Source organism: Spermophilus citellus (genome assembly GCF_964194105.1).
Source record: "Spermophilus citellus genome assembly, contig: SCAFFOLD_549, whole genome shotgun sequence".
In the NCBI taxonomy this organism is placed as follows: domain Eukaryota; kingdom Metazoa; phylum Chordata; class Mammalia; order Rodentia; family Sciuridae; genus Spermophilus; species Spermophilus citellus.
The window spans coordinates 1-25,281 of NW_027673129.1; the positions used below are offsets into that span (position 1 = coordinate 1).

At 42.2% G+C, this 25,281-nt stretch overlaps 1 protein-coding gene across 1 annotated transcript; it reads right to left on the bottom strand.

Moving 5' to 3' along the window:
* Positions 1-772: 772 nt before the first annotated feature.
* On the bottom strand, positions 773-15,741 carry LOC308640067 (cilium assembly protein DZIP1-like; the record flags this gene model as incomplete). The annotated part of the gene is made up of 7 exons (XM_081312118.1): positions 15,449-15,741; positions 14,684-14,782; positions 14,115-14,326; positions 13,151-13,415; positions 12,485-13,042; positions 3,611-3,695; positions 773-897 (listed from the first exon to the last, which is right to left on the bottom strand). Coding segments are annotated over exons 4-7 (771 nt in total), but the record flags the coding sequence as incomplete, so codon positions are not given.
* Positions 15,742-25,281: the final 9,540 nt, after the last annotated feature.

The window sequence follows — 25,281 nt, forward strand, 5'->3', positions numbered from 1 at the left end:
TCTCTCTTTCCACTAAGTATACTGAGGCCAATCCTCTGTGGATCAGAGATGACATAGCTGGTACCCATAGTGTACCTACTCCAATCCACAGTGGTCAGAACTAATAACATCGCAGTCCTCTTTCCCCCACAGGAAACCCTGAGTAACTCTGAACAGGACCTTCCAAGCACCCACCAGGGCTGACACATGGATGAGAAGAAAGAATGAGAGTTCTGATGCACAAGAGGTACTTGACCCAATGCTGATGGCTCTGAATATGTAGTCAGAGGGCCATAAGCCAAGTACAGATGCCTCACAGGGAAATTAGGTGCTTCCCTCAGTGCATAGCCAGCAAGAAAGTAGATATCTCCATTCCACAACTGCAAGAAACCCAAATTCTGCCAACAACCCAAATAAGCAAAGAATAGTGTCTTCCCCTGGCCTCCAATAAGAAAGGTGGCCCTGCTAACCCCTTGATTTTTGGCAGTGAGACTTATCAGACTTCCAACTCAAAAAACGTAACATAAGATAATAAACGTAAGGTTTTTAAGACCAAAAAATTAACTGTATGCTGTGTGAATTTCACCTATTTTAAAAATAGAGAACTATATTTCTAGCAATGTGCTTTGGAATAAGATACTAAAGAGTAGCTTAACAACACAAAATGCAATCACATTTTATTGTGCCCTACAAACTCTCAAGTGTCTTGTATTTTTAGTAGAGTCCATGGCACAACTGAATTACATAGTTAATTATAATTAGTAGACCATTAGTTCAGAATTTTGCAGCCTACCTTAGAGAATCTGATTGCGTGAGCGTGCTGAGCAGTCTCTAACTGAGACTTGGTAAGCTGCAGCTGCTCCTTCAACATGTCCACCTCCTTCTGGAGCTTGTCCGTCTGAGCCTTTGTTTTATACTCTGTTGTAATGGAAAATGTTGTTAAAACACCATCTCTTATGAAACTCATCTGAAAACTTACAAGGCACAGTTCTACAGATTCAGCAAAGGACACTGCTCTTACTTGGGATATTATTACTTGTTGCATGCTATGAGCTCAGTTTTGCTCCTTAGTGTTTATTTGGAGCCCTTCATATGTTTGGACAACGAGTTACTTTTAGCAGATTCTTTCAGCCACCATACTGAGGCTGGATTATTCTACAGAGACAGTATGAGAGCCCTGTTCATGGAGCAATAAAGCTGACAAGGAATAATCCCAGTCACTTTGACCCAATGGCACTCTGGGCTCTTCTTTAAGATGCCTGTCTCAATCAGAGAAGGAAAACAAGGGCTTTCCCTGCAAGTGCCACCATGCTGAAATCACTAAGGCCACCATCCTTCTGGCTCCCACCGAACTCTCCTGAAGACCCATCAGTGCTAATACAAGCAGAGGGCTGGCATTCAGAATGCAAACTCAGGCAGTACCCTGTCACTAGGGCAGAAGCGAGAAACTGAAAAGTAGTAAAAAGAAGCAACAAGTGAAGGGAAGAATACTTATTTATGTACATGTACTTACATGAAGATGTACACATGACTGAATGGATATACATGTGTCTGTGAGTGTAGACATGAAAGGTATGGAAACCAAAGTAGAAAGTCAGAATCTCAAAGATGACCTGAAGAGATAATACTCATTTCAGAGGCTGAAATACTCTCTGAAACGAGTATGAGATAGAGTAAGATACTGAAACAGAAAAGAAAGAAGGTCAGTTTCACACTGAAGAATGGTAGGTTAATTAAAATATTTCATCTTTCCCATTTTTTCAATATATTGCTATATTCTAGCAGTGGTCTGTGACTTATAAATGGAATTTTATTTTGTTTCTGCAAAGCTTAGCAATTCCTTAAACAAATCTATTTACCTGTGATGGGCAAAAACAGAAACAGACTGGCCCAAAACGAAGGAGTAACATATCTAGATACTAAAAACACTTAAGATTGTAGTAAGAATTCCTGTGGGTTACTGCAGCAGAATGCTTTGGTCTGCTCGTGGAGAAAGAGATCCTACATTTTTTGCTTTTGAGAACACTGAAATAGAAGAAAACTTGGTCCCTTGGTAAGCCACAGAATCCCCTCCTCTCTCTTGCATCTTCATCTCCCAGCACCCAAACACAGTACCTCTCACACCAAATGAAACAAAATCGTCACATTGCTCCCATATTTTGGTCCAGATTATGCCTCATGTCTCCCTCCCAGCAAATGTTATTGACATCAACGCCTGTGTTCAATAGGACCACTTCGTGATTCTCAGCTCAGCTCACCGAAATTGGGCTTTTGTTTCCACCAATTCAAGGTACCAACAACTATCTTGACAACAATGGTCAATTTTCCAACTGTATCTTACTCTGTGCCTCAAAAACTATTGATACACCTGACCATTGCCTCCTTTATGAAATACTTTTTCCTTCGGTTTCCATAATGCCCAAAGATGTTATTTCTCACACTCCACTTGCCCTTCCTACTGGTGGGCTGGCTTGGGTCTTTTGATCTCTATCTAGGTGACATGAGCCAGCCAAGCTTTCCTTCAATGAATCCCAGAGTCCTACCTCCAGTCTGGGTCTTTCTCTTTCCGGACACACAGATCTTCAGAACACCATCTGCATGTCTACTGCCTGTGTGATGGAAACATACCCATGGCCAACACAAACTTTCTAGTCTCTTCCTCTGCACTCAAACCACTTCCTACCTCCAGCACTCCATCACAGTAAACATCACCGCCGCTTACTCAAACATGAGGACAAAAAAACAGGGTCATCTTTGCATCTTCTCTTGCTCTCATGCTGAGTCACATCTCTATAGGTTCTGTGTCTAAACATTTCCTTTATATTTTTATCTCTTCCTCTGCCCTGTGACATCTGGTTCAGGCTATCATCTTCTCTCACCTGGGCAGCTGTGCACTCCTCCTTTCTGCCCCACTGTTGCTCCTACAAACTATCTTCTACCCATAGATAGAAGAGTGCTTTAAGGTACAAATGAGATCACCATCCTTCCCTACTTAAAATCCTCTAGTGGCTTCCCACAACACTTCTAAAGACATCCATATTCCAGACAAGGCCTTGCCAGCCTCCCGAGGTCTGGCCTCTGCCCCTCTGGGTTCGCCACATGCTGCTACCTTACTCACTCCTCCAGCCTCCTTTCTGTCCCTCAAACATGCTGTCTTGCCTGCCCTCCTGCCCCTTACAATCAGTGTTTCCTACACCTGGGATACTCTTCTCTGATTCTCACCAGGCTGGAACCTCTTCATCATTCTGATCCCTGATAGATATGGCCTCCTCAGCAAGGCCTTTGATGACCACCTGGCCACCCTCTCTCCCATGTGCCTGTTTTATTACCCTCTTCTCACTTGTCATCACTTGAAAAATTCCCTCTTTTATTTGTTTGATTCTTCAGCCCCTCCTTTAGAACACAGACTCAAGAGAGCAGGACTCCTCTGTTGGGCTTCTGGTCATATTCTTAGCACCTAGAATACTGCACGCACATGGCAGGGGCTCAATATTTACTTACTGAATCAACGAAGATGATGAATCTTTCTTTTAAAAGGATCAAGAAACACACTGGACCATGTCTCACTGAGGGAAAAAAAAGGGGGGAAGAGCAGAAAGAAAACAGCTGTGAGACAGCACTCACTCCTTACCAAGGTGAGAATCATCAGGGTGGCGGCGTTGAATGTGGCTTTGTAGATAAGCTTGGTTCATAAAGGCCTTCTCACAGAAATGGCACTGAAAAGGAGAAAGCACAAATCCATGTGTCAGAATCCAGTCTTTTCACCTAATTGCAAATTCAGACCCGAAGCACTACCCCTTGGGGGTTTTCTCCCCAAAACACACCATCCTAGCAAGTACACTAAAAGCGTGATTAAAAAGACAAATGTAAAACTACTGCATCCTTCCCAAACTCAACGACTATCTCTTGACAGATAAAATAGTTCTTCTGGAGCTTTCTGGAACTCCGGACACAGTTCCCATTAGCATGGTGGTTTCTACTCTGTCACTCCTAAATTGTTCATTACACGCCAGCCATGTGGCTTCTTTCTGTCCCTCTAGCATGCCAACCTCAGAGCCTTGGAACCTTCTTGACACTCAAGACATCATTCATTGAGCATCCTCTACCCTGGGGGCAATCATACCCTGAACAAGGCCTTCCCTGAAGAACCTCCTGCCAATCTCTGTCACGTTACACTGTCTTGTTTTCACAACTGTACATCTCACCAGATAATATTTTCACATTTATTTCATTATTGCTTGTTTCCTTTTCAGTCCCTCTAGGTTCTTAAAAAGTAGCTTCCCAGACTGTCTTTCCTATTCATGGCTTCATCCTCTGAGTACAGCATTAACATATAATTGAACAATGTCTGGAAATGTTTGATCTAAAAAATGAATTTTTCTAAGGGGGAAAAAGTCAATTCTACCAAAAATTTCTATTCTTCTACTTTTACACTGATTTGAATTTTAGGCCAAAATTCAGCTTGTTTCATTTATATTCCCATTCCTGGATCACTCTGAAGTGAATTATGAAATTCATAAATTTCACTTGCGAATATTTCAGAATATGTCTTTAAAAGATGTGGGCCTTCTTTTAATCATAATACCATAATTCTAATATCATAATAGAAATCATAATATCATTACTCCGCCTTTCAACATGTGAAAATGAAGGACTTAATAAATATCCAACATTATTTTATCTTTCCCCTAAATTTCACATTTTGTCCAAGAAAAAAATTTTGGTTGTTTTGAAATAGGATACAAATAAGGTCCATCTCCTGCAATTGTTGTTATGGTTTTTGAATGTCTTCTAGTCTATAGGCTCCCCTCTCTCTCTCCTTTTTTCATTGCTATCCTTTTGCTAAAGCAATCAAACACTGGTCCTGCAGATTCTCTCCCTTTGGACTTTGCTGTTTTCCTCCCTGTTGGGTCATGTAACATGTTCTTCTATTTGCTAGGCCACCTTACTCTTAATTAGTCTAGTTATATCAGACTTCAGATTTTGGCTTAAAACACTAGCATTCTGGCATATATCTCAGCATTGTTGAGAACTTTAAAGCATCTTTTCAGACTTCTCTGTTCATGTTAAGTGCTCTGGTTCACCCACAGGACTTGAGGGATTGCCCACATTGACTCTGATGTAAATACTGGCTCTAGGCCTGTACACTGCACTAGAAAAAGGGAAAGAGGAGGAAGCCACGCCTCTCCCACTCTCCCAGCCCAACCCAGCATGCAAGCCAAAAGGTGTCCTAACAGTACAGCAGTCTTTCCAACACCCCAGTTCCCTTAGGCAACAGTAAACCAGGACATGGAATATTCCATCTTCAAGCTGTAATGCTGCTCCATTTGCAAACACAGAAGATTTCAGAAGGATGCCAAACATAGATAAGATGAAAAAAATGGGGTAGTAATATTGGGGAGGAGGCTAACACACCACCCAATCAAAAGGAGTGGGGGTGAAGGAGAAGAAAGGAGGTATGGGGAGGGAAGCGGGATAGGAAAGAGAATCAAGAAAAAACATGGAATGCAAAGGTAAAGATTACTGGTGGGGGAGGGCTATAAATCCCAGGAGCAACAAAGATATTCTTCACAATTTCTTCATTCCCTTCACAGAACACAAAACACAAGGGAAGCATGCATACTATAAAAATAAGATATTTGATAAAATAGAATAAGTTGAAAAAAGAAAGATAAAAACATACAAAAAGCAAAATCAGAACTAAGACATCATCATAGAACAAATTTTTTTAAAAAAGCAATAGGACTTTTTTTTTAAAAAGAGAAGAGTGAGAGGGAGGGAGGGAGGGAGGGAGGGAGAGAGAGAGAGAGAGAGAGAGAGAGAGAGAGAGAGAATTTTTAATATTTATTTTATTTTTTAATTCTCGGCAGACACACATCTTTGTATGTGGTGCTGAGGATCGAACCCGGGCCGCACGCATGCCAGGTGAGCACACTACTGCTCGAGCCACATCCCCAGCCCAGGACATTATTGAAATGGAGTCACTAACTGAAGGAAATGCTGAGTTCAATAAATCAGTAATCATGGCGAATGCAGATCAAAGGACAGAGACTAAACTAATCAGTCAGAAGCTAACTTCTGACAAAAGAACTGACAAAGCCAATTCAACACTGATAATTGATCTTCCAGAAATAGAGGGCCCATAAATGAAACAAAATTCAAAGACTGAATACAAGAGAATTTCCCTGAAATAAAATAAAGGCTGTAATTTGCAGACAGATCCTCAGTACCAAGACATACCTTACTACACTACTAGGCTTTGACAGAAAGAAGGAATTTCTTAGGTAGAAAAAGCAAATCAGCCCCAAGAAGGAAAAGCAGAGGCCCATTCATTTTCTCACAGCTACATCTACTGCCAGGAGACAAAAGAACCATATCTACAAAGTTCAGAGGGAAAGTGTGACCTAAGAATATTCACCCAATCAATATATCTTTCAAATTTGGAAGAATTGAGAGAATTCAGCATTCATAGGCTCTATTGGTAAGAAAAATCATTTGGACAATCCAATCCACAAAGAAAGGGATCAAACTAAAGAACTCAAGAATGGAGGTGTTGAGGTATGGGTAAGAGCATAAATACAGAACCCATTAAAAAAAAAAAAAAACAGTAAGAAAGTACAGTTGAGTGAGAAAATGGTAATGTTACAACTTGGAAAGTCTGACTCAAAACCAGGAAAGAGGCACCAACCTCCAGTGTGACTACTTGGAGATGTACCCTTTAAGGAAATGATTAAGGTTAAATAAGGACATAGGGTGGGTAGAGCCTTGGTGTGATAGGACTGGTGTCCTTCCAAGAGGAAGGGACAGCAGGGGTCTCCATCTCCACACACAGAGAAAAGGCTGTGTGAGCCCACAATGAGAAGGGGACTATATACAAACCAGGAAGAGAGGTATTACCAGAAATGAACCCCCACTAACACCTTGATTTGATCTTGGGCATCCAGCCTCCCAAAATTCATGAAAATACATTTTTGTTGTTTAAGTCACCAAATCACAGGTAATTTTTAAAAATATTATTTGTTAGTTATAGATGGACATAATACCTTTTTTAAAAAAAATTAAGTTATTTCTATGTGGTGCTGAGGATCAAATCCAATGCCTCACATGTGCTAGGCAAGTGCTCTACAACTGAGTGACACCCCCAACCCTATGTAGTATTTTGTTATGGAAGACCTAGCAGATTAATTCAGGTATGATATCATTTATATAAAGTTTTCAAGCTTAAAAGCATTCTCTTGTGAATATATGTATGTTCACAAAAATATTTTGAATTAAAAAACATAAAGGAGAAAAGATTCAGACAAGCAGAGATTTCCTCTGGGAATGCATGTAGGGAAAATTATTTATTTCTAAAATCTTAAACAAAACCTTACCCTTTCCCAAAAAGAGTGGATGGAAATATAGCAAAATACCAGCATGAGTTAAATATAAAAGGTAGATATGGTGCCTGTTATATGAGTCTATGGCAGTTTTTTGTCTTTTTATAATCCCATTATTAGTTTTTTTTTTTAAATTTTTTTTTAGTTGTAGTTGGACACAATACCTTTATTTATTTTTATGTGGCGCTGAGGATAGAACCCAGCACCTTGCACATGCAGCGAGCTCTCTACCCCTGAGCCCCAGCCCCAGCCCCATTATTAGTTTTTATTTAAAAAAGAATGTTTTGTTTTGTTTTTTAAACTCTCTACATTTGGGTATTCACTGTAGAGTTGTTTCAGTTTTTCTGAATGTTTAAAGTTTTTTTTTTTTTTTAATAAAATGTTGAGGAAAAAAGACCCTACACATTGCTACTATTAACACCCTTACACCTTTAAGCCATATACAACATACACACCCAGAAAAATAAAACCTTCAAAAAGTAGGCATCCTTTATTTTTTCCAATCTTTACTACCCGATTCCCGTGATTTCTTGAAGCAAAGGGAAATGGAGACAAAGATGAGCCATATGAGAACGAGATCACAACTTCTGTGAAACTGATAACATAGTTTGCCTCATACTTTTGTCAGGCCAGAGTTCAGGCTTTGGATTTTCTGCCTAAGGGGAGGGAAAAAAAGAAAACTGGCCGTTGTGATTTCTCACATATTATAAAAACTCAATTCTGGCCATGTGTTTTGCACGACAACATTTTTTTTTTCAACAACCCCAGGTTTTAACTAAAACCTATATGCCAGGCCCTGTGTCACCCAATCCCCATGAACAACTGTTTTGAGGTTCGACAGTGTTTCCATTCCCCAGACTAGAAACTGAGGCACAAAGAAGTTAAGCAACTTGTCAAGGTCTAGTACTTGCAAGTAGAGATGGATCTGAACCCACTTAGACCCCAGAGAGCGTCCTAACCTTCGTCTGTGAAGGCAGGAGCCGGCAGGAGCACAGGACCTAGCAGGAACACAGGAGCCCATTCCGGGATTCCGGGTAGCCTGACCCGGAAGAGCAACAGCACACTTCCGGGTTCACGTTAGAGCGGTTCACATGCCAGGCTACGTGAAACAGGCCACGCAATGAAATCCGTCCACCAGTAAAACACTATTCACACCCTGTCTTTCATCTTTGTAATGGCTGATGGCCGCCTAACTTATGGAATATTTTACAGTCTAAAAGTAAGTACTTGGGCCTTCAACAAATCTGTCTGGGGTTTGGGATGTACAGTGATGCAGTGTTTGCCTAGCACATCCATGGTCCTGTAACGATTCCCCAGGACCCCCCCCCCCAAAAAAAAAAAAAAAAAAAAAGCTAAATATATCTGCACCTACGGTTCTTCTTAGGGCCAGGGGATGCAGAGTCCGTGCATGGTCAGACCCATTCATTCACTCAGGTTTTCCAGAAGAATATTCTCTGTGCGACAGTCCCCTGATACCAGGCATCAGAAAGGTATGGTCTGTTTCCTAACAAGGGAAGATGCCTCACTCCACACCTCTGGAATCGGAATCTTTAAGGTACCGCTGGCAGCTAAGTCCGAGACCATGGGGGGAGAGTAGGGTGAATTGAAAACTACCAAACCACAGCTTCCCAAAAAGTTAAATACTACACAGACCAAACCCAAAAGGTCTGCAGGCCAAATATGACCTTTGAGATGACAGTCTGCAACAGCAGCTTTAAAAGGTTATCATTTCTATGCTCAAAAATGATTTAAATATATTTATATATATTTAAAATGTTTGCTCTCACCGAATTTCCAAGGCTGTCCCTAGCATGGGAGTCAGTTCCTAGCACTAACTCCAAGTTAGTGATAGCTGATGCCCACATTTCAGATAACAGTAGTATAAATGGTTCCTGATTATGGTGCCCAATACATGCCAACTTCTTCATACCATTACCATAATACCCTGCTGAGAGTGGTTGGGGAGTGAACCAGGATCTATCAGCCCCCAAAGCCAAGGCTATTTAATCTACTAGGACTGAAATTAAAATTAGAAATTTAATAATAGATTGTTTCTTACAATGAAGAAGCAGGAGGTCAAGGAGTCCTATTTATTACACTTAGAAGTAATTAGGGTCCCCTTCAGAGACAAAGGCAAAAAGGAATGCTACATATCCTGGAATCAAATTTCCCCATTAACAAAACAATTATAATTTCTTTTGTAAATGATTTAAATTTTTATTCTTTAAAACGTTTTGAATTTTCCTAAAAAGACAGTTATGTATGTATGTGATATGTGTATGTGTGTATTTATATACATATATGCATATATGAATTTGATACAGATAAATTATATAAGCTTCTATTTGGAAAGAGTCTCCCTCAAAAAAAAAGGAACAATGAATTAAAATTGAGGAGCTATGTACTATTCATAGATAGAAATCTGATACTCATTCCTTAACAACACCAAGATTAGAATATGTTCAATACCATTAGTTTAAGAATGTAGTTTAGGGCTCGCCTGGCATACATGAGGCACTGGGTTTGATCCTCAGCACCACATAAAAATAAAATAAAGATATTTTTAAAAATGTAGTTTATTATGTAAAACACATAAATGTCTTGTTAAAAAATCCCACCCAATAGGTGGGTATGGTGGGCCACACCTGTAATCCCAGCTACTCAGGTGGCTGCACAAGAGGATCACAAATTCAAGGCGCTTAGGCAACTTAGAATTTAGCCTAAAAATAAAGAAAAGTATGTCTCAAAAAAAAAAAATGGCTGAAGATATAGCTCAGTGGCAGAATGCCACTGGGTCCAATCCCCAGTACTGTAAAAAAAAAAATTCTCTTCAAAATGATTAAAAAAATGAAAAACATGTTATGTAAAGAAATTAACATGAGAATTCATTTTACCAAAAAAAAAAATTTTAAGGTTTCTCTAATAGCTGGGAATAGTAGATAAAAGAACCAATATTTCCACTTGTGCCTACCCAGAGATAGACCCTATTACATCCTTCTCTTACTTAATTTCCAAGGCAACCACTTTATCCATGAAGAAATCAAAGCTCAGATACATTAAGTTGCAATACTATCAATTTCCATTTTAATTCACATACCTTTTATTACAAATTGTATGCTTTTTTTTACTCCCCAACACTCATCTCAACTCCATGGGGTTGTATAATTGGAATCAGGAACACAAGCTCACTGACAGATTCCAAAATCTCCTTCTGTTGCTGTGACATGGAGAGCAATCAGCAAAAAGTCTTTGAATCTTAGTTCTGTTGCAGTCCACTGGCAAGCATCATACTTGCATTTTTAAATCTGAAGAACTAACTTGATAAGTCAGTGTACACACTGGCCTTTACACATGGCTGTCTGACTTCTCCAGTTGTTGGGAGGTCTCTATTAAATACAATTCATGCATGGGGATATAGCTCAGTGGTAGAGTGCTTTGCCTACCTCACAGGAGACCCTAGCTTCAATCCTCAGCACGACAAAATTTAAAGTAAAACTATATAAATACAAGTTTATAATTGCATAGTAGTCAAATTACTAAGCAATATAGGTGACTTTCCCTAATTTTATTACCAATCAAATATTCCTACCTTAAGAACCCGGAGTTACAATGATTATACCACGGAGACCACAGCCAGCTTACGTGACCGTCATTCTGAGTCCTCTAACACCCCATCCTGCATCACCATTTCCTGTAGTACCTGCTCTGTAGCTTCTGCCTTCTTTGCCCCCACTATTCACTAAGCTCTTAAAAGAGGTCTGAGGATTCAAAGAAACCACACACACAGTTTAGTAAGGGGAAGCCAAAAATAGAGTGCCATCCACACATCAGATGTCCCCCATGCTCTACATGCTTCATTTCATGCAATTCAAAGTCCCCAGTTTCCAGATCAGGAGAATGAGGTTTAGGAGTTAAATGACTTGATACATACCTACGCAATACCAACCACACCATGTTCTCTGCCCTACACCCAACATTCACACCTGTTTCAGCTCCACTGTTCCTAAACCCACTGAAGACTTCTAAAACATTTAGCCAAAATCACCAGACAGTAGGTATGAAATCAATCTTATCAATGTGTTGCTTACTTTGATATGTTCATCAAACACCACACTTCCTCCAATTAACACAGAATAAGCATCCCTAATCCAAAAATCTGAAATGCTCCAAATCTGAAAGTTTTGTATGTGGACATGACCCTACAAGTAGAAAATTCCACACCAGACTCCATGTGACAGGTTGCAGTCAAAATGCAGGCACACTAAAAATACTGTAATGATTTTCAGACTACACATATAAAGTATCTAGGAAAGAATTAAATTTGTGTTTAGACTTGAGTCCCATTCTCAAGATATCTCAGAATGTATATGTAAATATTCTAGAATCAAAAAACAAAACAAAACTGGAGTCTTTTAAGCATTTCAGAGAAGTGATATTCATCCTGTACAATGATTTCTGGTAACTCAAAATGGCAATATTTACCATCCTGGGCTCAATATCTAACCGTTAATTGTTGGAGATTAAGACTAAAAGAATGTAAATGTTTGATTATTTAAATACTGTGAATTATGTCAGTGAATTTTCTTGTTCTGAAAAATTTAGGAGTCTACAACTCACCATGAAAACAGCTCAAAAGTAATAATATAGAGGGAGATAGGAGGAAATATAGCAAATGTGGCATATGTTAATAATTGGTGACTCTGGGTGAAGGGTATATCAAAGTTCTTTGTATTATTCTGTCAGTTTGAGAATAGTTCAAAAAAATTTTAATAAGAAAAAATTTTATAAATGGCCCATATTCCAGACCATTTGGGGACTGACCTCAACAGCAATTTGTACATGGTTGATTTTTCTTGACATGATAGGAGGAAATAGGTTCAACAACCAGCATTTAGACGACTTCAATAAAGCACTGCAGATGCTGGTTATTTAATTATTAATTCCCTGTCCAGCTGCAGATAAACCATGTTCTCTATTGGTTTAAATGCCTGCTTTTTGCTTAAGTGTGCTGTCTTCTGAGTTATGGTACAAATTTTAAAAAGGAAGAATGATTCCATAGGAAAAAGCTCTTAAATGGGGACTGGGTTGTTTAAGGTTATGACTGTGACCACAGTACAGCTTCCCACCTGGTAATAGCTGGCTTTGGCCTCGATCATCAGCTGCTGAGTAGAGATCATCTTCTTCCTGCGTTTACATTCCTCCTTGAGAAGCTTGATCTCCCCTGCCTGCTTGGTGAGCAGCTGCTTGCTGTGCTCACAGTCACCCAGGCTCTGGTGCAGCCTTTCCTCCAGGCTGTGCAACTGCGAGGTGAGGAACTCCTGCGAGTGCATCAGGTACTCGATGGTGAGCTGCGCCAGGCGGATGAGCTTCAGCAGCACCGGGTCCACCCCCGACTGGCAGTGTGGGCATTTCTCGTCCTCCAGTTTGCAGAAGGTTATGTTCATGATGTTCTCCTGCAGCGTTAGCACGTCCACGGCCCCTGCCACCTTGTCCACGTCGATGGCGCTCAGCCGGCGCCAATCCACACTCTCCAGTCGCGGCCGGAACTGGAAGAAGGGCAGGGGGCCTGATGCCGCACTGGGGGGCACACAGGCCATGGAGGCCGCGCCTGCTGCTGCAGAGGCAGAGGCGTCGGGCCCCTCGAGGCCGCTGGCCAGAGGGTAGTAGACGTGCTTCTGGAAGGGCTGCGGAGGAAGAGACAGTGCATCAGAGGCAGAAGTGGGGGGCAGGAGGACTGGGGAGGTCCCCGCCCCAACCCGTCATCCAGGACACTCAGGCTTCCCGCCTCTTACCATGCTTGCGAGCCAGTCCGCTGCCTAGGCTTTAATCAGAGGAGCGATTCGGCTTCGCCTACCAGCCCCAAGCCGCTTCCGGGCCGCCGCCGCCACACCCCTGGGAAGCCAGAGAAGACCAGGTCCCTGGCGGCGGCGGCGGCGGCGGCGGCGGCGGCGGCGGAGGCCAAGGTCTGGGCGTCCAGGACGTTGCTATGGCAGCGCCCCGCCGGACCCAGAGCAAAGGGCGCGCCGGCCAGCGCGCGGTCAGCGTGCGCCCAGCGCCCTGCGGGACCAAAAAAAAAAAAAAAAAAACCTCGTGGATGAGTCTGGGTGGACAACACTGGTCCACCCGGGGAGGGCCTTCCTAGCAGCCCGCTCCCCAGGGCACCACCATCCCTGGGGGGCTGGACACTCAATGTCCTTAAAACAGGAGTGGGGAGCCACATCCCAGGAACTTTTGGTCCTAGCTGCCATCCTCTGGTTATCCATCCACTATTGTCCTAGCTTATGCTTTGAAATTAGAAATATCTATTCATCCTCATCTTTTACGCACAACCTCCAAGACAGGTAGCAACAAAACAATGTAAAATTAAATGGAGGAAAAAGGGCAAGAGGAAAATCTAGGGTAGTAGAAATATTCTACATTTTGATTGTGGCTGATTACAAGAGAATATACATTCATCAAAATTTATGGAATGGAATGCTTAAAATTAAGGTTGTATTTTATGTATTATACTACAATAAAATTATTTAAATTAAAATTTAAGATTTCTTATATCCAAGATACATTTTAAAGGAATTTTTCTTCTCTTATGGGTTGGAAGCCTAAACATAACATTTTGAGAAAGGTACAAACCAAAGAACTCCCCAGGTTTGTCTTCTGAAAAAGATGCACTGCCAAAATGCTGAAGGGAAAAAACAGATGGTGGGGTACTTCAGCCATCAAGTTTCCCTCCAATTTTTACAAGGCCATCGTATTTACCTTATAAACTTGTGTGGGGGTTGCATTATTTTCTGGAGAGACTAAAATATTTCTAGTAGCAACTTGTAGACTTCAGGCCTCTCATTTTGGGGGTCTTCTGGGGGCTGCCAGTGGTTACCACAGAGATCAAGGAGCTGAGGAAAAGCCAGACATTCCTCAATCCACCGGGGAGTCCCTGCTTGGACCAACAACCAGGAAAATTTTTTTCTTTCCTAATAGCCAAATACGTGAACAGAAGAAAGGAAAATACAATTCAGAGTAACTGAAAGCAAAGTTATAATATCAAATATTTTTAGCACAAAATATTGTGAACTAGAAATAAACCCACAGGAAAGCAACCAGGAAACAAAGCATGCGTTTCGTATAAACCACACAGCCAGATAATTTCTAATAGGTTTTTGGGAAAAAATAACTATCAACAACTCACTGCAGCCTAGCATAAAAGTCTTAAAGACATAGATGGGTTTCACAATTTTGATTCTTCCTTTTACTTGCTGTCTAATTTAGAATAAATCTGACAGCCTTAGACCTCAGTTTCCCCATCTGTTGAAGGGCATCAGGATACCGACCTGGCAGGTCTGTGGACTGAGGGCTCCATCCACTGGGCTGCAGGATCAGCGGGAACAAGGGCCTGTGGTCTCTCTTGCTCACTGATGTATCCCCAACACCTAGCGCAGGATCGGCACGGAGAGGGCGTTCAGAATTTGACTAAAGAACTATGAATCAGGCGCTCAGTTAAGGAGATGTCAGCTCATGGACTCCTGTCCCTATTTTTTCCGCCTTGTGTTAGAGGGATCAACCCTTGTTCTGGATCAAAGGCCTCGGGGCAGAACGTGGAAGCGGCCCACGCGCCGCCGCTGCGGTCTTGGAGAGGAGGGGAGCAGGCCCGAGGCACCCATCTCTGTTCGCTGCCACCACTCCAATCTAGGGCATCTGCGGTTCGCCACCCTTGCCCCTTCGGTCAAAGCTCTGTCACAAGATGGCCGGAACAGGAAAGAAGGGGGATTGCTTTCCTGTTCCCTCCGTCTCCCGACCCTCCGGCAGGGCCCCAGCAGAGCCCCTAGACCTGCACCGCGTCTTGCTTCCCGGCGCATCGCACCGCGGGCCTGCTGAACCCGCAAAGACAAAGAGGGATGCGGGGTCCACTGGGGCCTTGGCACCTTCTTAGAAAGCAAGTGGGGATGGGGGATGCGGCAGCCACGTCACCGCGATCCGCAGTGGTGCGGAACGTTGCCGGAGAGGCGGGAGGAGGACCCGGTCTCAAACGCTCCAAGATGCCCTTGTCCAAGACGGGCCCCCTCGGGCGCCTAGGCGCATCCCCGGCCTCGGCTTACCCCAGCTGCGCGCTCCTGGGCGGGTACCGGGCGCTGCAGGCTGACGGAGAGTCTCAGGGGACCCAGATCCCAGGGGCTCTGCTGGCTCAGGCGGGGCTCGTGGAGGCCGAGGAGCAGGCGGGCGGACTCCTTCTTCCAGGGTGCAAGATGAAGCGTGTCTCGTCTGGGCAAGTTGTGGCGAGGCCGGTCGCCTGGCGCCGCTCAGGGCCTTCCAGACTCCAGGCCACTGGCGCCTCAGAATCCCCCACCCCCCTCCCGCCCCCAACCCCTCAACGATCTCCTTCGGGCCTCTTCCTCCGCTGCCCGGCTCCTCTGGCTGTTGGGCGGGACTGTGCGCATCTAGACTGCAGCGCTAAAATGCGCTCCTCCAATCCGGGAGCTGGAGCAGATACGTGGTGCTGGGGCGCGCTCTGTTGCTGGCATGAGGTTTTTATCCCCGGGAAGGTTTTTCAAAAAGAAACCAGATTCACTCCTACCCTATGTTAGACGAGCCCAGCTAGTTAATTTCCCAAGGGCTTATGTGAATTTTTATCCGAAAAGAGATGTATTTTAACCACAGAAGTCTACCGATGAAAAGGACCTTGAAGAGGCTGTATGCAGCCCTGCATTTGAATGATATAGAAAATGAGACTGGGGTGCTAGAGCACTCCAGGATTTAAATCCAGATTTGTTTCCGCTTGTCTTGCAGCTCTGCCCACTTTAGGATGAGATTCCTGCATTTCTCTTGGTAGAAAGTTTGAGAAATTTGAATTGGTCTTTTGCAAAATCAGTGTCTAGAGTAGGAAACAAAAAAAGTTCTTTTAGAAAGGAGTAGCTGCAAATTTTTTTACTGGGCAATATGTAAAGATGACTTCCCTTGTGCTGCTTTCTTTCTGACTCAATCAATCATACCATGCACAAGTCTTAAAATATAGGTAATGATAAGTATGCATGTTGAGTTCCTTGATTTAATTGAAATCATCACAAGGCCTGGGACAGCTGTGATGGAATTTTATATTTGTCTAATTTTAAAATGCTTTGAATTTGAAAGAAGATTTAAGATTCCAATCAAAATAATCTAAGTACTATGGGTAAAGTTTTTTAGGTAGAAATTTCAGGCAATATGAGGCAGGTAGTACCACTGCTTTGCAAAATCTATAACCTATAGTGGTGTGTGTGTGTGTGTGTGTGTGAGAGAGAGAGATGGTTGCTTTACGAATATTATTTGATAAAGTAACCCTTGGGTTACATGGAGCCCCCATTTCCCACTGTCCGTATATTATCCCACAGATGTAGAGTCACGATAAATAAGATGAAGCAATTAACTTTGGTGCCATACATTCTTGAATTTTTTTTGCTAATTATTAAGCTTTTAAAAAATGGATATCTTTTTCTCTCAGACTATGAGAACCTCAAGTGTTCTAGAATATTGAAGATAATAAGTAAATCCTCAAAGATGTATTTGGTTTTTATGACAGATACTTCCAAAATTTTGTTGTGATTGTTCCCCACACCTGTTTCCTTTGCATTTTTTCTTTAAAAAGAAAATCATGGGCTGGGGATGTGGCTCAAGCGGTAGCGCGCTTGCTGGCATGCGTGCGGCCCGGGTTCCATCCTCAGCACCACATACAAACAGAGATGTTGTGTCTGCCGAAAACTAAAAAATAAATATTAAAAGATTCTCTCTCTCTCTCTTAAAAAAAAAAAAAAAGGAAATCATGTTCCTATAGTTTTAGAGCTGTTTCCACAGGGAGAAAAATTAGGTGACTATATTCAATATACATCTTAACTTGGCACCTGAATGTGAGAGCCACATACTAAGACTGGTAGGGCAGGACAGTGTTGTAAAGGTGCCATATCAGTCTTTGACCTGCCTGCGTCTACACATCTTTGCCAGGTAAACTTATTTTTTTTCAAGCCACTTATTTGAGTGTTCTATTTTATACACAAAATCAAATTTTAGCTAGAGCAGTGGCCCACACATGTAATCCCAGTGGCTCAGGAGGCTGAGGAAGAAGGATTGCAAGTTCAAAGCCAGCCTTAGCAATCTAGCGAGGCTCTAAGCAACTTAGCAAGTTCCTGTCTTAAAATAAATAAAATAAAATAAAAAGGGCTAAGGATGTGGTTCAGGGGTTAGCCACCCCTGGGTTCAATCCCCATTACCAAAAAATAAAAATAAAAAAAATAAAAAAATCTGTTTAACTGTTAACTAGTCCTCCCACACCCCATGATTATTCTGATGATCACAGGGTCTTCTTGGGGTGATTCAACTCCAGTTGCTTTCATTGCCACTCAAGAATTAAATTTCTGGGAGAGAGATTCTAATTGTATTAGTAATGTGCCTAACTGAGTAGTTGGTTAAAATCAGCATATAAATGACATATTATAGGGCTGGGGTTGTGGCTCAGTGGTAGAGCACTTGCCTAGCATGTGTGAGGCACTGGGTTCAATTCTCAGCACTGCATATAAATAAAATAAAGGTTCACCAACAACTAATTTTTTTTTAAAAAAAAGACATGTTCTACCAGAATTATATGAAGAATAGGACAGTGGTCCTGAAATGAAGGGATCTGCCCTGCTTAGAGGAAAAAGTAAAAATAAATAAATAATATTAAAATTAAAAAGAGAAATGTAATGTCCATTACATTCCACTCCTTGGCACGTGTTAACATGAATACTCTTCTCTCTATACTTATGTTGTTTTTTTTTTTTTTAAGAGAGAGTGAGGAGAGAGAGAAGGAGGGAGAGAGAGAGAGAGAATTTTTTAATATTTGTTCTTTAGATTTCGGCGGACACAACATCTTAGTTTGTATGTGGTGCTGAGGATGGAACCTGGGCCGCACGCATGCCAGGCGAGCACGCTACCACTTGAGCCACATCCCCAGCCCTATACTTATGTTTTACTCCATTTTGTGCTGTTACAGCAAAACACTTGAGGCTGAGTAATTTATTTATTTTAAAAATATTTATTATTTAGTTGTAGTTGGACACAATGTCTTTATTTTGTTTATTTATTTTTATGTGGTGCTGAGAATCAAACCCAGGGCCTAGCCAGCACTCTACCAATGAGCCACAACCCCAGCCCCAAGACTAAGAAATTTATAAAGAACAGAAGTTTTATTTTCTCACAGTTCTGGAGGCTGGGAAGTATAAGATCAAGGCTCTAACAGGTTTGATTGTCTGGTGCAAAGCCCATCTCTGCTTCCAAGATAATGCCTTGATGCTGCATCCTCCAAAGGGGAAGAATGTTCTGTCCTCATGTGGTGAAGGGATAGGGCAGGAGAATCAGATGCTTTGTGTAGCCTTTTTAAAGTACCTTAATCCGATGCACAAGAGCAGGAGACTTCATGTCCCAATCACCTTTTAAAGATCCCTCCTCTTAATATTATCATGCTAGCAATACCTGAATTTTGGAGGGGACATATCCAAACAATAGCATTATACTATTTTTAAAAATCTTTTGTTAATAGAAATACCTTATGCAGTTATCGTGCTCCTCACTGTGAGGCTAATGAACAGTACCTCCCACTGTCAATGCCAAGAAGATCCATGAGTTGGCAATTTCTGGATTATGTCAGTTTTTACCTGAACTCCTTTTAAATTCTGTCTTGTTTCTTCAATCTGTGGTGTCAGAGATAAACTTAACCTCCGTGGATAACTTTTACAAAGAATAGAAAAGGAAGAAAGAAAAGATGAGGAAATTATTTTTATATTTCATGATCCATTAAGAAATCAAAGTAGTAGCAATTCAGATGGCTGAGAATGTTCAGATAGTGCATTGCATAGAAACTCCACATCTAAGGGGGAATTATTCATTGTTGACATGTGTTGAATTATAAAACTAACAGAAAGAATTATAGAGCAGAAAGATGAAAAGAACTTAAGTCTTTAAAAACATTATTGAGCAGAAGATCACATTGTCTGTCCTACATCTGGATTTTCAGCTAAGTGAGATGGCAAACTATTTTCTTTATTAATCCAACTTGAAGAATAAGAAACAGTTAAAACAGAATTGAAAGTTTGAGACCACCCTGGACAACTTAGTGAGATTCTAGGTCATCAAACATACTTTAAATGAAAAAGAATACAAAGTATAAACCAGGCTCATACCTGTCATCCCAGCTACTTGTGATATTAAGGCAGAGAATTACAAATTCAAGACCAACCTGGACAACTTAGCGAGACCCTGTCTCAAAATAAAATTTAAAAAAGGGCAGGGGATATAGCTCAGGGGTAGATCTCTTACCTAGTATGTGCCAGGCCCAGGGTTCATCCCCACTACATATATATACACATAAACATATATATACACACACATGCACACACACACACACACACATATATAATTTAATAGAATGTTAGAACAGATTTTGAGGTTATTAGATCAAGAAGCATGGTCATGGGCTGGGGTTATGGCTCAGCTGGTAGAGCTCTTGTCTTAGCGCGTGCGAGGCTCTGGGTTCGATCCTTAGCACCACATAAAAATAAATAAATAATAAAGGTATTGTGTCCAACTGCAACTAAAAAATAAATATTAAAAAAAGGAGCATGGTCACATATAAATTAGAAAATTCCTAACTTTTTTCTATATTCTTAACTTTTCTGTACCGATATTCACACCAACCCACCACATCTTTTTTTTTTTTTTTAAAGAGAGAGAGAGAATTTTTATTTATTTTTCTAGTTTTCACCAGACACAACATCTTTGTACGTGGTGCTGAGGATCGAACCCAGGCCGCACGCATGCCAGGCAAGCGCGCTATTGCTTAAGCCACATCCCCAACCCACGGCATCTGACCAGGAGTATTTGTATTCTGGTTGCCCTAGTAAGATTGTGGCTTGCCTCCTGAGAAAGGAATTATTTGTCCTCACATGTGAAAGTGGCGAAATTTCCTCAACAGATAGAGTCAGAATAAAGAGAAAATGCAGGAGAGTCTGAGGACTTCAGATCCTTGAAATCAGTTATTATTGAGCCTTCCTTAATATTTGGGAGAATTGTAAAATATAGGGTGCCCACACCTAAAATTTCTGATTTAGTAGGTCTGGGGTGGGACCAGAACATTTTCATCTTCTACAAGTTCCCAGGTGATGCCAGTGTCGTTAGTCTAGGGATCATGTTAATAAACACTGTGCTAAATCTTCAGAAATCTCTTAGATGTTGCCATTTCCACTCATTGGGATCCATTGTCTTCTGATTGGCTGTCCAATCTTCATAGGAAAGAAAGTGTGAACCCAATTCACTAAAGTTTCTGTGTTTGGTTTTCTATGTTCTCATTCTAAGAATTTTAGATAGGAATTGATTTTTTCCCCCACAAAAGCCACTGAAAGAACCAGAATATCACTAAAGTAATTTAAAAAAATATTTATTTTTTAGTTGTGTATGTGGACACAATATCTTTATATTTTTAATGTGGTGCTGAGGATCAAACTCAGTGCCTCAACCTGCTAGGCGAGCACTCTACCACTGAGCCACAACCCCAGCCTCAACTGAAGTAAATTTTTAAAATTTATACATGGCAGCAGAAGGCATTACAATTCATATTACACATATAGAGCACATTTTTCATATCTCTGGTTGTATACAAAGTATATTCACACCAATTTGTGTCTCCATATCTGTACTTTGGATAATGATCATCACATTCCACCATCATTAATAACCCCATGCCCCCTTCCTTCCCCTCCAACCCCTCTGCCCTATGTAGAGTTCATCTATTCCTCCCAATGCTCCCTCTCCCTATCCTACTATGAATCAGCCTTCTTATATTAAAGAAAACATTCAGCATTTGGTTTTGGGGGATTAGCTAACTTCACTTAGCATTATCTTCTCCAACTTCATCCATTTATCTGCAAATACCATGGTTTTATTCTCTTTTATTGCTGAGTAATATTCCATTGTATATATATGCCACATTTTTTTTTATCCATTCATCTATTGAAGGGCAACTAAGTTGGTTCCACAGTTTAGCTATTGTGTTTAGCCACATTGATGTGGCTGTATCCCTGTAGTATGCTGTTTTTAAGTCCTACTATCCGAAGAGAGGATAGCTGGGTCAAATGGGGGTTCCATTCCCAGTTTTCCAAGAAATTGCCATACTGCTTTCCATATTAGCTGCATCAATTTTCAGTGTATGAGTGTACCTTTTTCCCCACATCTTCACCAACACTTAATTGTTGTTTATCTTCATAATACCTGCCATTCTGACTAGACTGAGATGAAATCTTAGAGTGGTTTTGATTTGCATTTCTCTAATTGCTAGAGAACATTTTTTCATATATTTGTTGATTGATTGTATATCATCCTCTGAGAAGTGTCTGTTCAGGACCTTGGCTCATTTATTGATTGTGTTATTTGTTTTTTGGTGCTTAGCTTTTTAAGTTCTTTATATACCCTAGAGATTAGTGCTCTATCTGATGTGGGAGGCGTAAAGATTTGCTCCAAGATGTAGGCTCTCTCACAGATTGTTTCTTTTGCTGAGAAGAAACTTTTTAGCTTGAGTCCATCCCATTTATTAATTTTTGATTTTAATTCTTGCACCACAGGAGTCTTATTAAGGAAGTTGGGGTCTAATCCCACATGATGGAGATAAGGGCCTACTTTTTCTTCTATTAGACGCAGGGTCACTGGTTGTATTCCTAAGCCCTTCATCCATTTTGAGTTTAGTTTTGTGCATGGTGAGAGATAGGGGTTTAATTTCATTTTGTTGCATATGGATTTCCAGTTTTCCCAGCACCATTTGTTTAAGAGGCTATCTTTTCTCCAGTGCATGTTTTTGGCACCTTTGTCTAATAAAAGATAATTGCAGTTTTGTGGGTTAGTCTCTGTGTCCTCTATTCTGTACCATTGGTCTACCAGTTTGTTTTGGTGCCAATATCATGCTGTTTTTGTTACTATTGCTCTGCAGTATAGTTTAAGGTCTGGTATTGTGATACCACCTGTTTCACTCTTCCTACTAAGGATTTCTTTAGTTATTCTGGGTCTCTTATTTTTCCAGATGAATTTCATGACTGCTTTTTCTATTTCTATTGTCGCGTCTACCCGCCGGCAGGAAAGACGACAACAGCAGGATTCTTCTTTAACACACTTTATTGGAAGCTTCCATGAGGTATAGATGAGAGAGAAAAGGCCCCGGGCCCGAAAAAACCACCCCTTATATACTTCAGCTGCAGCCCTGCTCGTACACCATTGGACAAAGAGTGCATAGCAACACAGCAGCAGCCAATAGAATGATAGACCCAGCACTTGCACATAATGCAAGAGACACCCAGCTCCAGCTTGTGCAAAGCAACAAGCACTTCTTGAAAACAGTTTGTTCCAGGAGCTGGACAATTGATACATTGTATTCTAGGGAGTGGCTGAAAACAAAGAACTGGGTCTCAGCCCAAGAATTAGGCTCACGCCCACACAAGGCAGCACAGCAAAATGGCTCTCTACAGTTCCCCCCTTTTGTTTTCTAAAAACAATACAGGCAAGAGTAGAGGTGAATTGCCATTACTCATACTAAGCCTTCAACCAGGAACCTTATCAGACCCAAGCAGGTCAGGACGTTCCCGCATGACCGGTATTGGCTGAATATGAAAACAGACACCACAGATCTTACAAGGCCTTGTGAGCTGGCCTCCTTGACGTGCATAAACTTCAGGGCTGGATCCAAGCCCTGGGGGCCGGGGGGAATCCACTGCCAGCAGTGTTTTCCTTTTGTTTGTTGCACGTCAAAGGGAATCAAGTAGCCCCTGTCTTAGGTCGTTCACTGCCCTTACATTGCTTACCCGTCCTTGGGGAGGCCCCATTCCCCTGTCTTAGGTTGCAGTGCAAGCGTGAAAGTTGCCCGTCTCTGGGTACTACAAGATCAGCTCGTTGTTGCCAAGGCGTTTAATGGTATCTACTCAGCCAGTCATTATTAGGTCTCTGAGGCTGAACTGTGGCTATAAAAATACAACGACAAACAAGTTGGCAACACCCTAAAAGAAAGGCACGGGTCCTAAAGCGATAGAAAAGCACTAGTGTGGAAACCCATCTGCGTGCAATGGCAGTAAAGCCGGCAGAGTGCAAGGGCTTTCCAACACTAAGAGAATAGCAAGAAGAGACATGTCGTTCCCAGTGCAATGTCCGTAAACTTGGGGTGCAACGACCATGTCAAAGATTCACTGTTCAATTTGCGCAAGCCAAACTTGAGGTGAGTTGCCATTTTCTAAAGCTGCAAGAGCTTGTGTGAGCATAGCCTTATCATGAGCATTGCGGGCCTTAAGGCGACAGAGAAACCACAAGCAGAGAACCATACCGAAGCAACACATTGCACCAAAAATGCCTACCCCCACCCACTCTTTAGAAAAGGAAAAAGCTGAAGATATCCAATCGGTGATTTGACCCAAAGTTATGGGATCGACGTGGGTACTATTCAAGACAGCTATCTGGGTTAGTTGAGACTGGATCAGGTCTTCCGCTGCCATGGACCAATTTCCAGCCAAGTATTCGCCGATGATACGGGAGGCATTCCTGGAATCATTAAATCATGAACCGGCATCGGCATTGGCCAAGCCCGTGCCACTGCCCACCACTGCATTGGTGTCGTCTGCGTCATCGGCATCAGCACCAGAGCCAGGGCACTCAGCAGAATGAAGATCCTCATCGCGGGATTGCCGTGGTAATTCTTGTTGCTGAGTAGCTGGCGCCAAGACTCTTCTTGTCAGGCGTTCCGGGACCCACAACGGTTCCGTGCGATCCTGGGGAAAAACACATACGGATCCTCGTGCCCATGTCAGCACGGGGTCAGGGCCGTTCCATTGGCCCGTAAGAACATCTTTCCACTTAACATAGCCAATCACAGAGGGCTGAGGGGACACATGCCTATCGGCCGCAGAGCGACCATGAATATCCAAAAGCGGGCCCTCTGCTTTGTCCTTCAGCGTCTTGATGGCCACCACCTGGGTCTGCTCCCCCTGGGTGGGCCCAAACAGATGGCCTTTGTTCTTATAAGGAGCGATTGCTGCTTTACATTCCTTGGTGCATTGCTCAAAGACCAATTGCTTGACAAGGGGCATGGCTCTATCAGGATCCCCAAAAATCTTTCCAGCAGCATCCACCATCCTTGCTACAAAATCTGAAAAGGGTTCTGTAGGGCCTTGTAAAATCTTGGTCAAATTACCAGATACCTCTCCTCTATTTGGAAGTGACTTCCATGCCCGAATGCAAATGTTATTAATTTGATTATATACCTCAGGAGGGAATCCTGTCTGTTGATTAGCAAATCTACCTTGGCCCAAAAGCATTTCCTTATCCCAATGCGGATGTCCTGCTGCATGGTTTTGGGCGGCTTGTTCTATAGCGCCCTCTAGCACAAATGCTCTCCAGTCCAAATATTTACCGGGGGAAACACAAGCCCGAACAAGGCTAGCCCAATCAGAGGGAGTCATACAGTATCTAGACAGACTCTCCACCTGAGTTAGTGTGAAGGCGGCATCCACTCCATAAGTGCGCACAGACTCTGCCAGGGTCTTCACAATTTTGAAATCTAAAGGCTCCGAAAATCTTCCCCTATTATCATCCTGAAAAACTGGATAAGCAAGACCCATCTCAGCATTAACAGCCTTCCATGTTTGAGCATGGAAAGCTCTCCCCGAAACACTTCCACCATACGGCGGTGGATCCGGTGGATCACATTTCTTGAGCCCCGATCTATCTTTGTTCCCTTCTCCGACAGCTAAACTCCCTAGCTGGCGAGACAGCCTTCCAAGCTCCTCCTCCTCATCCTCCTCGTCCTCTGACCCACTTTCGCATGGAGGCGTGCGCAGCGCACTGAGATCTGGATACAATCGTTTCCTCCCCTGTGTCTCGCTCCGCACACTTCCATCCT